The sequence below is a fragment of the Dermacentor silvarum genome, chromosome 10, assembly GCF_013339745.2.
Source record: "Dermacentor silvarum isolate Dsil-2018 chromosome 10, BIME_Dsil_1.4, whole genome shotgun sequence".
NCBI classification, from domain to species: Eukaryota; Metazoa; Arthropoda; class Arachnida; order Ixodida; family Ixodidae; genus Dermacentor; species Dermacentor silvarum.
Genome location: NC_051163.1, coordinates 107699033 through 107714228, shown reverse-complemented (window position 1 = coordinate 107714228; position 15196 = coordinate 107699033). Strand labels below are relative to the sequence as shown.

The following is a 15196-nucleotide window of genomic DNA, read 5'->3' as shown; positions in this document are numbered from 1 at the left end:
GTGGGTACACAGGTTATGCCTTGCGAGACTATGACACTCAGTCAAGTTTTTTTCGTTTAATGTTATCTCTATTGCCGTTCGAGCAGTGGCGTCACACGCTAATCAGCGACTGCTTTCGAACGTTCATCCAGCTTAATTGTGCAATGCAAGCACTTCCCGGAAACATTCCTGATATGCTTGGTCGCGGCCATCAAGGATAAGCGACGCAGAAAGCACGAGTGCACAAAATTATTAGGAACATCGAAGGTCACGGGCCATATAGGGTAAAACAAAATCACGTTTCAAATTCGCGCGGCTCCCTCGTTCACAATAACAAGTAACTGACAGGTATCTCGAATGGTTATTTTATTTAACTATGGTGAGTAGTCTGCATGCTTCCCAACTGTGACTTGACCTGAGCAGACTTTTATTCTGTCGAGCTCATGACTACATCGCACGAAATTAGCACGCGGACGCCGTACAGCATTTGTTGCCGCGAAACGCGGCAGGTCTCACCTCTGAAACAGTCTCCATCGCTCGGACGCCAGCTCTGCAACAGCGCAAAAGCGAAAGTTCAAGCGCACGTGTGTAAGTCTCGCGGAATCTTTGTTCCAGCTTACAACGCCGTCTGCCAAGCAGCCGATGCGCTGCGCTGGCGATCACCGGAAAGGGCAGCGACGTCTCTTCACCTGCAGTAGTGGTTAGAATGTCGCTCGTTCGTGGCTCTCCGCAGCTGCCTTGCGAGATTTCGTCGGAGGCACCTCGCGACAGAACTAAGCGCGTGGAGCAGATCTTGTTGATAGTCAGCGCTGCCATTTCCTCGCTCTGCGGGCACACTAATTAGGAGTGAATGAATAAACGAGCAGCCTGGGGCAACTTTTTTTATGAATTCTGTTTTTGTTTCCCGGCTATATTCACTTCACATTAGTTCACGCCTCCAATGGTTGATCCCAATGATAACCGAAATGTGGCGTCGTGTGAGCCATGCCAAAAGTAAAAAAAAAAATACATATATTCTGCCCGCGATGTACGTGCGAAAAGAATGCCAGTGCTTCAACGTGGTTGCCGTAGATGCCACTGTAGTGCTACGTGGAAATACTTCCATCGGGTGGGATGTCTGCGGTGGAAAAACGTGTCTAATACCGCAGTCACACGGGAACTTTCAATGCCCTTTGAACCAAAGAACCTTTATTTCAAAAAAGACGTGCGTAGTAACACGGGTGCATCAATGGCGCCCGACTCGAAAGGAGCTTTGAGTCAAGTGAGTCCGCGTTTGTCCTTTGAAATCTCAAGGCAATATTCTTGAGCCTAGAGGGCGTTCGGCAGAAGGAAAATAAATTCTGTTGTAGTCCCGAAGTTCAAGTTTTACCTTTTAAAAAAAGTTTTAATAAATTATAGAAGATTGTAAGCACTAAACACTTTCGTGACACCCGTAGTCTCAATCGTAAATTCGCGGTTAAAGCAGCGCCGGCACGGTATGCTGCATCAACAACATCGACCAACATGGGTGCCATGTGCAATTTGGTTATCGGCTGCTACGCATCAAGGGTCATTTTTCTTTAATGCTGCGTTATCTCTTCTTTTTTTCCTCGTACACTTGGATATGTAGCGGTTTCTGTGAAAAGCTTCGGCGGAGACCTTTGGAGACAGTGTAGCACGGACGTATATCGCATTGAACTAATGGTCTTTTGAAAGCTCTGTGACCCTAACTTCAAAAGACCTTTCGTACGCCGTGTGACTAGGAGCGTGTCGGAACGGAACGAAAACAAAAGCGAAAACGAAAAAAATGCCCCCGAATTTCTTACCAGAACGAAAAGTAACCGAACGTTTATAAGGATGTTTTTGGACGGCACTTGAAGCAGCGCAAGGGCGACAGTCCAAAACGCGCAGCGCGGACTCTCAGCACGAGCGGTGCTCTAGAGCCGAAGAAGAAAGGACCCACTAGAAGGTACTGGAGAAGGAGACCCACTTCAAGGCGCTGGAGCGGACGACCCACTTCAGGGTTCCAACGATTCGTTACAATTACCCCGGGTGTGAACAGGGAGCCGCCCGGCGACTTAACAGGTTGTCACCATGAGAGGGTCGTGGTATATCTTGAGGCGCTCCACATTGACGTTGTCGCGGCCTCGACAGCTCATGTCCGAAGATGGTTCAACGGGTTCGATGAGGTAATTTACTGGGGACGGCGTTGGACCACACGGTAGGGGCCTTCGTATTTGGGCATTAGTTTCGAAGAGAGTCCTGTTGCGGTGGTAAGGACTGAGAGCCAGACGAGTGCCCCAGGGAAAAACGTGGGTGCAGAAGTGGTGTGTCACCGCGATGCTCTTCTGCCACTCTTGTTCATTTGTAGTAAAGGTACGGGCAAGGTCGCGACACTTCAGCATGTCTGGCTGTGGCAGATATAGGCGTATACTCGGACATGTATGGCTTGTATGGAAGGATCGTGTCGATCGTGTGCGACGGGTGGCGGCCGTACAATAAGAAGAATGGTGAGAAGCCAGTAGTACTCTGAGGGGCGGTATTGTAGTCGTAGGTGACGAAGGGCAGAATGGCATCCCAATCAGTGTGGTCGGCGGCGATGTACATTGAGAGCATGTCGCCGAGCGTGCGGTTAAATCGCTCTGTGAGAACGTTTGTCTGTGGGTGGTAAGCAGTCGTTTTGCGGTGAACGAGGTGACACTCTTTGAGAATGGCTTCGACGGCTTCCGACAAAAAGACCGGCCTCGATCGCTGAGTAGCTGCTGGGGTGGACCGTGACGCAGTATGAATCGGTGGAGCAGAAAGGAGGCAACGTCTCGTGCTGTAGCCGCGGAAGGGCGGCAGTTTCGGCGTATCGCGTGAGATGGTCAACGCGACCATGGCCCAGCGGTTACCAGCTGACGTCAGAGGAAGAGGTCCGTATAAATCGATGCCAACGCGCCCAGACGGACGGTCAGGACAAGGTAAAGGTTGTAGACCTGGCGAGGTTCGGCGAAGATTTCCGCGCTGACAATCGAGCAGGAGCGAACAAATTTCTGCATGTACCGGTACATTCCCTGTAAAAGTACCGTTGTCGAATTCGGTGGTAAGTTTTGTGTACCCCAGAGTGTGCACACTGCGGATCAGAGTGGACCGATTCGCCTATTTTAGAACGGAGACTGCGGGGTACTACCAGTAACCACTGGCGGCCGTCGGCGCTGTAATTGGTCGGTGAAGTAGCTCGTCGCGAATGGCGAAATGGTTGGCTTGACGACGCAATGCGCGAATGGGGTGTTGCCGACGGATCAGTGAGCAAGTCTATCAGTGAGACAATCCATTGGTCCTTGCGCTTTCTGTAGCGATTGTGTGATCTCGATGGAAGAAACGGCCAGCTGAGTTCCTGAGCAGCAGGCGTTGTCGTGGGTAAGAGGGAGCGCGAGAGGGCGTCGGTGTCGGCATGTTGGCGTCCGTTGCGGTAGAGCACGCGGATGTCGTAGTCCTGCAGACGAAGTGCCCAACGGGCGAGACGGCCTGAGGGATCCTTCAACGACGACAGCCAGCATAGTCCATGGTGGTCAGTAACGGCATCGACGCCATACAATAAGGACGAAACTCGTAAGGGCCCAGATGATCGCCAGGCATTCTTTTTCGGAGACGGTGTCGTTGGCCTCGCTTTAGTAAGCGTACGACTTGCATACGCCACGACAAATTCAGGGAACCCTGGCTTGCGCTGCGCAAGGACAGCGCCAAGGCCAACACAGCTGGCGTCGTGTGTACCTCTGTAGGGGCCGTAGGGTCGTAGTGACGTAGTATGGGCGGAGACGTCAACAAACGACGGAGCTTTGCGAACGCGTCCTCGCACACTGACGACCACGGTCGAGGGGCCCCTTACTGCCAAGGAGCTTCGTCAGTGGCAATATAATAGTGGCGAAGTTTCGGATGAAACGTCGAAAGTAGGAACACAGTCCTACGAAACTGCGCAGTTCTTTGACGGACGTAGGTCTGGGGAACTCGGCTACGGCCCGAAGAAGCTTGCTGGATCTGGGAGAATTCCATCCTTGGACACGACGTAGCTCAGTATTGTCAGCTGCCGTGCTGCAAATCAGCACTTCTTTAGGTTCAACTGTAGGTCGGCGTTGCTCAAACGCGTCAAAACATGCCGGAGGCGTTGAAGATGCGTGAAGTCCGGAGCAAAAAACGAAGACGTCGTCGAGGTAGCACAAGCACGTGTGCATTTCAGGTTGCGCAAGACAGTATCCATCATGCGCTCGAAGGTTGCGGGCGCATTACACCAGTCCGAACGGCATGACGTTGAATTCGTACAAGCCGTCGGGCGTGACGAAGGCTGTCTTCGGTCGAGCGTCCTCAGCGGTAGGGACTTGCCAGTACCCTGAGCGCAAATCGAGCGATGAAAACAATTCAGCGCTTGGAGGCTGTCAATCGCGTCATCTATTCGTGGCAGCGGATAGACGTCCTTGCGGGTTATCTTCTTGAGCCGTCGGTAGTCCACACAGAACCGTACGGAACCGTCCTTCTTCGCAACAAGAACGACCGGAGACGCCCGGGACTGTTTGATGGTCGAATACATCCCGTCGAGCATGTCGTCGACTTGCTCGTTAATTACACGACGCTCGGCCGGAGATACGCGATATGGACGTTGCCGCAGTGGTGGTGGAAGCCAGTGTCGATGCCATGCGTGACAGTGGACGTGCGGCCCAGGGAAGTCTGCGCGACATCGAAAGATGGGCGAAATTCTTCCAACAGGCACAGAAGCTGTGAACGCTGGACGGGCGTAAGGTTTTCATCGATGGAGGCAGGGCGTAGCCAGAAATTTTTTTCGGGGGGGGTTCATCGGCCCGACGGGGGGGGGGGGGGGCAAGCGTCTGCTTTCCACTACGTGACGTGATCGATAATAAGTATCGGTAGTTTAAGCACACTCTATGCATGTATATCACAGACATGGGACCCCCCCCCCCCCTCGCGCGTGGGTGTGGCACTGTGCTTGTGAAGAAATTAAGTAAAAAGTAATGTAAGCTCAGTAAAATACAGTAAGTACGACAGGTACAGTGGCGTTTGGAGCAACCGTCTCTCATCGCGCCACTGAATGGACCAGTCTTCGAAAACGCATCATTGAGACGACCAGCCCGATCGGAGAAGACATCATAATTGTTTATCTCCGTTAAGCGTAGATGGCGTCGTCCTCGTCGGGCGAAGTGCGTTTCACAGGTCAAGATGGCTATACATGTGAAAATGCACGTGTTACCAGGCTATACCTACTTCCATAGCAATAGCTTGTTCGCTGCGTCTTGCGCTAGAAAACTTAAATACGCGCAAAAACGAGTAATGCTTTTTTTTACGAAGCTTTCGTCGCCTTGCATTTCCTGCGGCAAGTGCATGGCCGCTGTGTCTTCCGCTGTGTGCGAGCGTGCAGCCGTCATTTGCCTTTACGTCAACAGATTCAGAGTTGTACAGAATATTTCACCGCACTGCATAGTTATGGCATGTGTACGCATTTTAAGTAGTGCGTGCGAGTCATTTCTGCTTCACTTAGGCCGGTGCAAACAGGAAGTGGCCTTGTACCTCACAGAATCTCGACTGATTGGTGTACTAGTGATGCAGGAATGAACTCCGGTCTTGTTCAGTGCATAGTGCCATAATCGATTTCTCAGACGCGTGAACTCCGACGAGAACTGTCAGCGCCTGCAACAACAGTTTACTTACGCTGTACTGCGCACAGCAGTAATCCATGCTTGTCGGCTGTCTGTTTCGTGCATTCTGTTGCGAGTCGGTGGACTTTCACTGCTGGCATCAACCCTTTCGTGTGTACATTGCTGGTTTGGGATTCCACACACAACTGCAACTACAGCCTCTCATAATTGCTGGTTGGGATTCAGCAACACAACAGTAACTACCAGCCTTCCGTAGGGGCGCAATCGCAAACGAAAGACGTTTTGCGCTGCAGACTATGGCTACGTTCACATTTGGGAAGCGGCCAGCGGTGGATAGGCCAAAGCGCCGGAAAATCTTTTCCGCGCATGTCCAAGTTCACATTTGTTTTGCTACCACCGCGGCCGCCGTTGCCGTTGTCGTCCAGATCCATCTAGTCTGCGTACGTTTGTCGGCGTGGTGGCGCTCATTATCGCATTATTTCGAGCGGTATGTCCATTCTTTGACCCACGTACCGTCATCAAAATGATCATTTTACGCAACTTCGCGTGTCATCTGCGACCTTCGGTAAATTCCTCGTTGGCGTTCCGTAATTCTCCGTACACGGGCGCGGTGTAGCGCTGAGTCACAGGTTGGTGCCTAGGCGTGATATTTCTTTAATAGCTTTTATTTACAAGTTGTAAGAACATTTCATCATTTCGTATTGTCGGCGCCTCCAGGACACCAAAGGGGCAACGGGAACACCACAGCTAAAACCTGGGCTGCCCTTGTGTTGGGGCTCGCCAAAGCCTGCGCGTCCTACGTGAGACCTACGCTCCCAATCTATCGTCGCGACGAGAAAAGCACCCCGCGACTTCTGCACATACCGTACACGTGCGAGGAGAATTATGGAGCGCCAACGAGGAATCTGCCTAACTATTGTCTGCCATGGAAGTGGAAGAAGAATGGCTTTTATACTTCTACCTACTTGTTTTCTAGAAATGGACAATGAATAAAAGGAAGACGCGGACACCTCGGAAACGGCGGTGGTGGGTTCGCCTGGCTTTGCAAAGCGCGAGAAGTGTGGTCACGCCAAGGCTTCATTGCCGCACCTCCGGTCGCGCGACGTTGAATACTATCGCGACAGTGGCGTAGCCAGAAATTTTGTTCGGGGGGGGATCTCAGGTTGCAGCGCGGCCTCCTCCTTATAGAATATGTCGAGGGATCAAATGCATGAATAATAACTGCATTGCCAATTCCATTGTATATTAGATGCTGCAAACGAAATATGACTGCTATGCACTGTCCATTAAAACATGTATGTTGTCATAATAGAATAATTCGTATTCCCCCAAAAAATTTGTGGCATAATAACTGATATCAATGCTTCCACGTTTTTTTTTTTCTAATTAATCAGTAAAGAAACATCACATGAACTTTAGAACTATTGACCGTTTTCGCGGAGCATTGTTTCAGAGAAACGAGATGGCGCTCACGGCGGCGCGCCATACCTCTCCTCAGCGACCGTCGCACGAATACGAAACCATTACCGCTTCTACCTTGCTTCTTGCGATCAGCTGTCGGAAATGCCAGACTGAGTTTCGCTAACACACTGTCCTCCAATCCTGTTAGATTTAATAATGTGGATTGAAGACGTGTGCAGGAGTTGGCTGCAAAAATAGTGACGGCATGTTCAGGAATAGAAATGAATCTGTTTGGCGAAGTTCGCGGACCGCTGCTGCAACTGTCTCGAACGTGTACCGGCACTTCGTGATGTACGGCTTTCCTCGAGGATACAGAACATTTGCTGATCCGCCAGCCTTGTATCGCTAACCTTCTAAGAAAGGGCTTCATCCCAGAACGTCGGCAACAGTGAGTACCACTCGTTAAACAGTGACAAAGCGAGTAGCGCCGCTTCCTGTCATAGTAAGTTTCGCGCACGTTATCTATACACATCTGTCCAAATGGCAGGAAAACTTACGCCCACTCTATCGCCGACGTATCAAGAATAAGGGAATGGACTCACACTTGAATATATGGGCACTGTATACACACAATAAAATGGCGGACTACACCTATGGCCAACCACATGGTCGAAGCTGAATGTTTCGTGATGGTCCACAAGAGTAAGCAAGTTACTAGCTGTAATATATATTTGCTACAAGGTATTACAATGTACAAAACAGCTACGTTTCAAGCCTTGTGCGCAGCAAGAACAAATCTATCGGATTCGGAACTGAGCACACCCGCGAGTGATTAGACCGAAAATAATCAGATAGCGGCCGCACCGAGGAACTTCACTTAGTCAGAAACTGACAAGCCACTGCTCCAAATTTTTGCCGAATAAAGAACAAAGAGCAAAACACACTAATCTTCACTGAATTCATAATCGGACAGCTCGGAATACATATTTAGCCCCGCTTTTAGAACAAGCACCGTATACGTTGCTTATGCCATTTGGACATAGCTTAATTCAGCTCCGAAGCGCTTTTGCATGTTCTCTGAAGCTGTGATCAAAGCTTTGTGTCGTCCATCTAGTCACCGTCTATGATATCTCCGAAACAGAGGTTTTCTAAGCCGCGCCGGTGTCATACACTTCCATTGTAAACAAGGAGGCAACGAAGGCAGTTTAGGCAAGCAATGGACGCGTCACCACGTGATCAAATATGGCAGCGCCCACGGGATCGCCGCGAAAAGGGTCAATATCAGTTCGAAACCAGCAAAGCAGTACATGCAGCTTATATGAAAAGCGTAAAGGCCATGAAATGAATAAGTTGAGGACAAATATTTTGATGAATCTTTGTCATTCAATAACCTTGTTTAGAATTTCTACATATGCAACGCCCAGGAAGAAACACTCAATGACGCTATCCTCGTTACAATCGATTGCGCAGGGGCAGCTGTAACTCGTCGTGTATTGTAATTACACCAAGATAATACTCGCAGCAGTGAGTACTAATAAAAAGTGGGAGTTCTGCAAAATTATATATTAGAAATTGCGAAGATCGAAATGGAATATACAAATGCGAAGATACATTCGCTAAAGGGCAAAAAAGAGAGTCGCTGGGAAACAAAGTTCACTGCTTCTATACACAAAACCTCGCAATAAGATATTAAAAATACGTATGAGTCTCCAATAAATCTACGTATTTAAGCCAAACGTCAATGTATATAATGCGTCAAAGAAGATAAATAAACACGTTGCTCAATCACAGATAGTAAACTTTGCGCACAGAAGGACGATGATCTAGGCAAGAACATAACTATGATCGCAGAAAGCGTGATATGTACTTGGGCCATGCAGCGGTCGCGGACAGCGCCATGTGGGTAGAATAATAGAGGAATAATGCATAAATCAGTACGAAAATGTGTAATTTCACTGCCTGCACAACGCCAACAATTATTCTGCACCCAAAATTAAAGGAGGGTATTCCTTCGTTTCAAAAAAGAAATAAAAGCAGGTAGCTGAAAATGAAAGAAAAGTACAAACGAAGGCCACAGATGATGTGGTAAGTTGAACTACCCATATCCGAGTGTGTTTTTTGGCGAACGCCGCGTGGGCCGGGCTTTCAATGAGCAAGGTCGGTCAAAATTGGTTATTGGTATTCTCGTAATTTTTGTATTCGCGTGATAATTGTGATCATGATGTTAACTGCTAGAAAAAACGGCGAAAATTTCTGCGGTTTTAAAAGCTAATGAACGGTCATACGTTTTCATAATTAAGAACTTATGGACCTGAATGAACAGTGCTTTTTACTTGCATTGATTTTTGCTGCTTCGCTATCTAAAGGACAAACTTCTCCCGGCGGGAAAGTTGAGCGAAGCGGTCAATGACTTCGGACAGATTGATGCCGACGTCTCTGTGGCTGTCTAGAAGCGCCAGCCTAACCATGCTTTCCACAGACATTGTAGAGCGCAAGTAGTTTTTTAGTAAACTCTTGTTAAAAAAATATTCTCTCTGCGCTAGCAGTGGTCACTGGAAGGGTGACTAGAAGCTGCAGCAGTATTTACACATTTACATAGAACCTGCAGTCGCAATGAGAAAGAGCATTCCGGTTCTAAAACCTAAAACACTTCCTCGATGTCGTTGGCATCCTTGTTTAGGTACCTTGCACAAACAGTAGGCTGTTCGATTCCAGCGATGTCCGTCGTTTCGTCATGAGGTATGGAGAAGCAGCCTGCTTTTGAATCTAGGCTTTCTTTGATAATGTCACCACAAGTTTCTATAATTTGGTTTTGTGCGTCTGGGCTTAAATACGAGGCATTACTGGGGCAACTTTCCAAATGGTTCTTCAGATATGTATCTCCACAATCAGCTCGCATGCAAAGAAGCCCTCTGAAAATGCCTGTATTTTCAGCAGGGGCATTGCTTAAATCCATAGGGCCCCTGTCCCTGTGGCCACGGAGAGCCAGACCTTGTCTCCCGCAAAAAAAAAAAAAAAAAAATCAATAATAGGCCGTTTACTTTCTTCTGTTTTCTCATATTTTACTTTGCCTGCCCTGGTCCAGCAGATTAATCACATTAGGCACGCTTCCTGAAAATGTTTGGAGACAATTATCAGCTGCTAGCTGACAGTCACGGTGATATTTAGTATTTTCGCGCGCTTCCATTTTTGGAACGGCTTGGACACGAGCGTTGCAGTGCGCGCATGTTGGCCCAAGTTTATAAGAACATTAACCCCATAAAGTTCTAGAATTGAAAATCTTTTAAAGCATGCCTTTGGAAATGTCAGCACACCTTTCGCGTCAAAAGTTTATGAGAACTTTATACCCATGAAGTTTCGTAATTGAAATCCATGCGCTCCGTACATTCCGCGGCCGCTGCGAGATGCCGCAACACGCCCGCTCGCTATCGAAAAGCCGTTGAAAGTTTGTGCTCGGATGGGGCTCCTTGCGTTACGTGACTCCAGGTGCAAAGGCGTTGTCACGAAATCCAGCCCCAGTTCGCATAGTTTCGTGCCGAAAATGTCTTTTCGAGCGTGAAAAAGACATTGTAGACAAAATCCAGAATGATTGCCGGCGTCGGTGGTAGTTTTGGTCGGTGGTGCATGCCGCACGAAAAAATTTCGGGGGGGCTCAAGCCCCATCAGCCCCCCCCCTGGCTACGCGCCTGTATCGCGAGTATTGCTGACAGTACGTTTTAGTGCCACTCTTGTCGTAGAGCAAGAGCTGGTTCTTGATCGCGTCGATCCGCAGTACAGCTTACACTTTGGTGCCAGGGTTTTGGTGCCCGGTGCCATTTTACGACCGGTTGTTTACATGCTAGTGTAGCTTCCAGTGAAGCAGAACGACTTTCCGCCGCGTTTCCGCTTCGCCATGGCGAAAAATCGGCCCGAGACCGATTTGGCTCGCAGCCTGTTTTCTGCCTGTTTTGCCGCCTAGGCGAGATTTTGCCGCTTCCTACAGCTTCGAGACCAAGTGTGAACGTAGCCTAAAATCCTGCGAGAGCGCGCCTAACCGGCACCTGAAGGGAAGAGGCGGAAATGAATACCGGAGATTTCGACCACCTGGGGTCTTTAACGTGCAACCTAAATCTAAGTAAACGGGCGTCGAGCGTTTTTGCCATCATCTAAAATGCGGCTGCCGCATTTGTTGCTTCATTTGTTGCGGATTGTTGCTTCAGAATACGGCCGCCACATTCTCGCCCAAAACTTCACAGAGTTTGCAAGCCTTGACAAACACCGTGAACAGTTTTTTCCATATGCAGACATGATTCGCTGTAAATTACCAACCCAACGGAAGCGCCCAGGAATGAAAGTGTGAAAGTAGCACCGGTTTCTTGAAATATGTCAGCGCGAAGCGACGAGAGAAAAGGGTGGGTTAGTGGGGGGGGGGGGGGTGCAAAAAATTTCGGGGGGGGGGTTTGAACCCCCCGAACCCCCCCCTTGGCTACGCCACTGGATGGAGGATCCAAATACATCTTCGGGCGACGAATCTAACTTCGAAACAGGCACTGAGCGTACAGGAGCTGGGCCAGGGCCGTGTCATCGGGTGCGTCGACAACTTGTGCGTCTTCGAGGGGTTCCACTCTGCCGAGACATTCCCCTCGCAGCAATGTGACAGTATATGGGGATGGATTGCTAACAAAAATAGCGCTGTCACCGTGAGTGATTTGCACTGTCGCAAAGGGCACCAACAATCCTTCTTAGTGTGAATGCGGTCAGATGGCGAAAGGAGTGCAATTGTGTCGCAGAGACCGTTGCAGTACACTGGCACAGCCGCTGACGCGTTCGGAGGCTCCGTTGGGTATCTTCTGTGACGAGTACCTTGTTCGCAAGGTGATGGTCTGTCTGCCGGCGTCATCTCTGAGAACGGCGAGAGTTCTATTTCGGCGGGTGTGCAATGAATGACGGCGTTGTGGCGGGAGACAAAATCCCATCCCAGGATGATGTCGTGCGAGCATGCAGGAATGATGATGAATTCGACGGCATACATGACGTCCCGAATGATGACGCGAGCTGTGCATACTGCTGTTGGGTGAATACTTTGGGCGCTGGCCGTACGAAGGGGTAGGCCCGAAAGTTGCGTCGTCACTTTTCGTAGGACAAGGCTAAGTTTGGCGTCCATAACTGGATAGAGCGGCTCCAGTGTCCTATAAGGGCAGATGCGCGAAACACCGTCTACAAACATGTCTATTATGATCGATGGTCTCTGCTAAGGGGTTTCACAGTTCGATAGCGTCGCAGCCTTGCCTCATGGACTGCGACGACTAGTTTTCCCTCGATCTCGTGCGACCTGACGTGGCCGCATCGGCGACAATGAGCGACGTCATGGAGACGGTGAACGGCGGGTAGATGGAGCTGGGCGTAACGTCGGCGACACAGGCGGCGGTGGTTCGTAATGAGGACGGCTGGAATTTCATGACATTGATGCCTTTCATGACATCTTTGATCTTATCCGACTCGGACATGGTCGCGTTGGTTTTCTTGCACAAGTCCAGAATGTCTCTATGTAACTGTGAAAGATTCCCCGGCCTGCTGAGCTCGTTCGCGCAAACGCTGTTCTGCTTGCAGCTTACGAACAGCAGGGCGGCCAAAACACGTCGATAATGGCAGTCTTGAAAGCGGGACCAGGTCGGGAAATCGGATTCGTGTTGTTGTACCACAGACTTTGCTACTACCGCCAGGTAAAATACCAAGTTGCTCATTTTACGACCTCGTCCCATTTGTTGGGTACACTCACGCGCTCGTAGATAGCGAGGCAGTCCTCCACGTCCGGTGCCATCCGTGCCAGTAAAGATAGGTGGGTCGCGTTGACGAGGGACACCGGGACGTGCGGGTGGTGCGGGAGGAGGCGTTTGCTGGGAGGCGTCTTGCGGCATGGCAGATGGTATTGCACGGGATCGAAGCTCCAGGGGCATCGAAGGGGTTTCGGAGCGGTTTTGTGGTACAGCACCTCCACAATTTATAGGTGTTTATTGGACGGCACTTGAAGCAGCGCAAGGGCGACAGTCCAAAAAGCGCAGCACGGACTCTGAGCACGAGCGGCGCTCTAGAGCCGAAGAAAACGACCCACTAGGAGGTACTGGAGAAAGAGACCCACTTCAAGGCGCTGGAGCGGACGACCCACTTCAGGGTTCCAACGCTTCGCTACACGTTATTTATTATTTTGTTTCGGAGTGAAACCGTAATATTTTTTTATCGGTTTTCGCTTCAAGGGGAATGTCGGCAATACGAAACAAATGGCGTTTTTTTTCTGTATGTTCTGACGCTGTCATTAAACAGTTGGTAGTTTGTCGCTTCACTCTCCTTTCTTCTGTCCCCTTTTCGCGAAATGTAGTGCGCGCCACAGTCAAGTACACCTAGAAAACCGACGTCAGGCAACGTCAGCATTAGCGCGCATCTCTGGGGTACGCGTAAGCACTTATCTCAGGCCGGCATAGTGCGAGCCCATGTTGAATGTGTAAGCGCGATTGAACGACGACGTAGAAAGAAAACAGACACACAGAGACACGCATCTTTCAACTATAGAGTTATTTTTCGCACGCACCGATAAATATATACCGAACGAGCGCAAACAAACAAGACAAACAGGACAAAAAATTAGGCCTGGCATTGCTATCGCAAACACCAATGACCAGCGAAGCTGAGGGGAAGCCTCAGCAAAGTTGTGCAAAGCTAGGCGAATAACAGCGTGGTTTAGGAAAGGAGGATCAAAACTAAGCAAGGTTTAATAGGTTAGGCATTGCTTGGCTATCACTATTGCTTGGTTTCAACTTCCCTTGCCTGTTGCTCGGGATCGGCTCTCCGTTACCTAGCACGCTCACGAGCCGCTTCTCTACCGGCGTTCCACCCGAGCGGCTTCTTCTTCGGGAGTTCTGGCGGTTGGCTTCGCCATTGCACTACGTCTAGAAAATCCAGGGCGAGGAAAGAGGCCCGCCGATGTGAGAGCGCGCCTGCTACTAGGGAGCGCTGACATCATTACTAACGTTTGACCACGTGCGCTCGGCGCGGCTGTGCATTGGCTCTGCTCCCGCTTCAACTGCGTCTTGCCGCCTGTTCTGTCGGTCCTCCTCTCCACTCACCTCCTTCCTCCACCGTCGCCATTCCCACCTTCCCACTTCCCCTCTGTGCAACGCGGTTGAGGTGTCCTCTATTGAGAGACGGTTATCGCGTTGCACTTAACCCAACTTTTCACCCCTTTTCACAACAATCTCTCCACACTCTCTTCCCTCTCGAGAGCTTTCCCTCTCGCTATACGCTTGCCCCTCTTCGACTTGGCTATATTGCGAGCATCGCTGCGTATGGACCAGCTCTACTTAAACCATCTCCACTGAAAAAAAAAAAAGAAGAACGTTCAGTGGCGCATCATCGGTGAAACGTAAACATGTATAAGGCATGCTCAAAACATACACTGCAATAGTTTACAGTGAAAAAACTGAGGAAGCGCATCCCCTTTTCGGATATCGACACTGAATCAGGCTTGCTCACGCACCTTTCTAGGCACCCCCACAATCTCCCTTGTCATCTTCCTATGAGCCCTATACATAATAGAAGTACTTCAACATGGGTTTGCCAGCCACTGCAGTCTGGGCAATGAATGCCCCAACGGCCCGATATTACTTTGGTGACGTTACATTGATGAATTTTAGTCTCTCATTGATAACATCTGCCAGTTTGACCAACATACGTTCTTTTTGCACGAAAGCGAGCATCGCATAGATCAGACGTTTATGAGTGCAGGATACAAATTATTCGCGATGTTGAGTAGAACATGCGTTCGTCTGGTTATTCTCTGAATTAACCTGCTTGCATAGCGTGTGTAGAGGCTCAGGAGCAGAGAAAACCATGGCTACCCCCAATTTTCCTGCTATAATTATTTTGGGTTATGTAAGATACAATGAATGTACGGTACCACAACGACTTTCTTTGCTCTAGCAGTGTTACTCGCTTCCCTTTGAGGCGTTTTTATACTTCCTGCTCAAGCCCTCAGCGGCCCGAGGTGAACATGCGCAACGGGTAACTGAATCTGCCAGGCGCTAAGCCTGATCTCTGAAACTGGTTTCCACGTACTTTGTCGCCACATGACTTCAAGAGAGAATATTGAAACAAGATGTTACTATTGCGCGTTCTACGAGTTTTGAATGATCTGAAGGAAATGTTAAGACTGGCTT

General features: G+C 49.6%; 1 protein-coding gene across 1 annotated transcript in view; it reads right to left on the bottom strand.

The window, feature by feature from the left end:
• LOC125941093 (uncharacterized) overlaps positions 1-638 on the bottom strand; it is a 34522-nt gene extending 33884 nt beyond the window's left edge. Inside the window, exons 1-2 of the mRNA XM_049658027.1 lie at positions 600-638; positions 496-529 (exon numbers count right to left, since the gene is read on the bottom strand). Of these exons, the coding sequence (XP_049513984.1) occupies positions 496-513 (18 nt within the window). The 5' untranslated portion in view covers positions 514-529; positions 600-638. The remainder of the gene's footprint in view (positions 1-495; positions 530-599) is intronic.
• Positions 639-15196: the final 14558 nt, after the last annotated feature.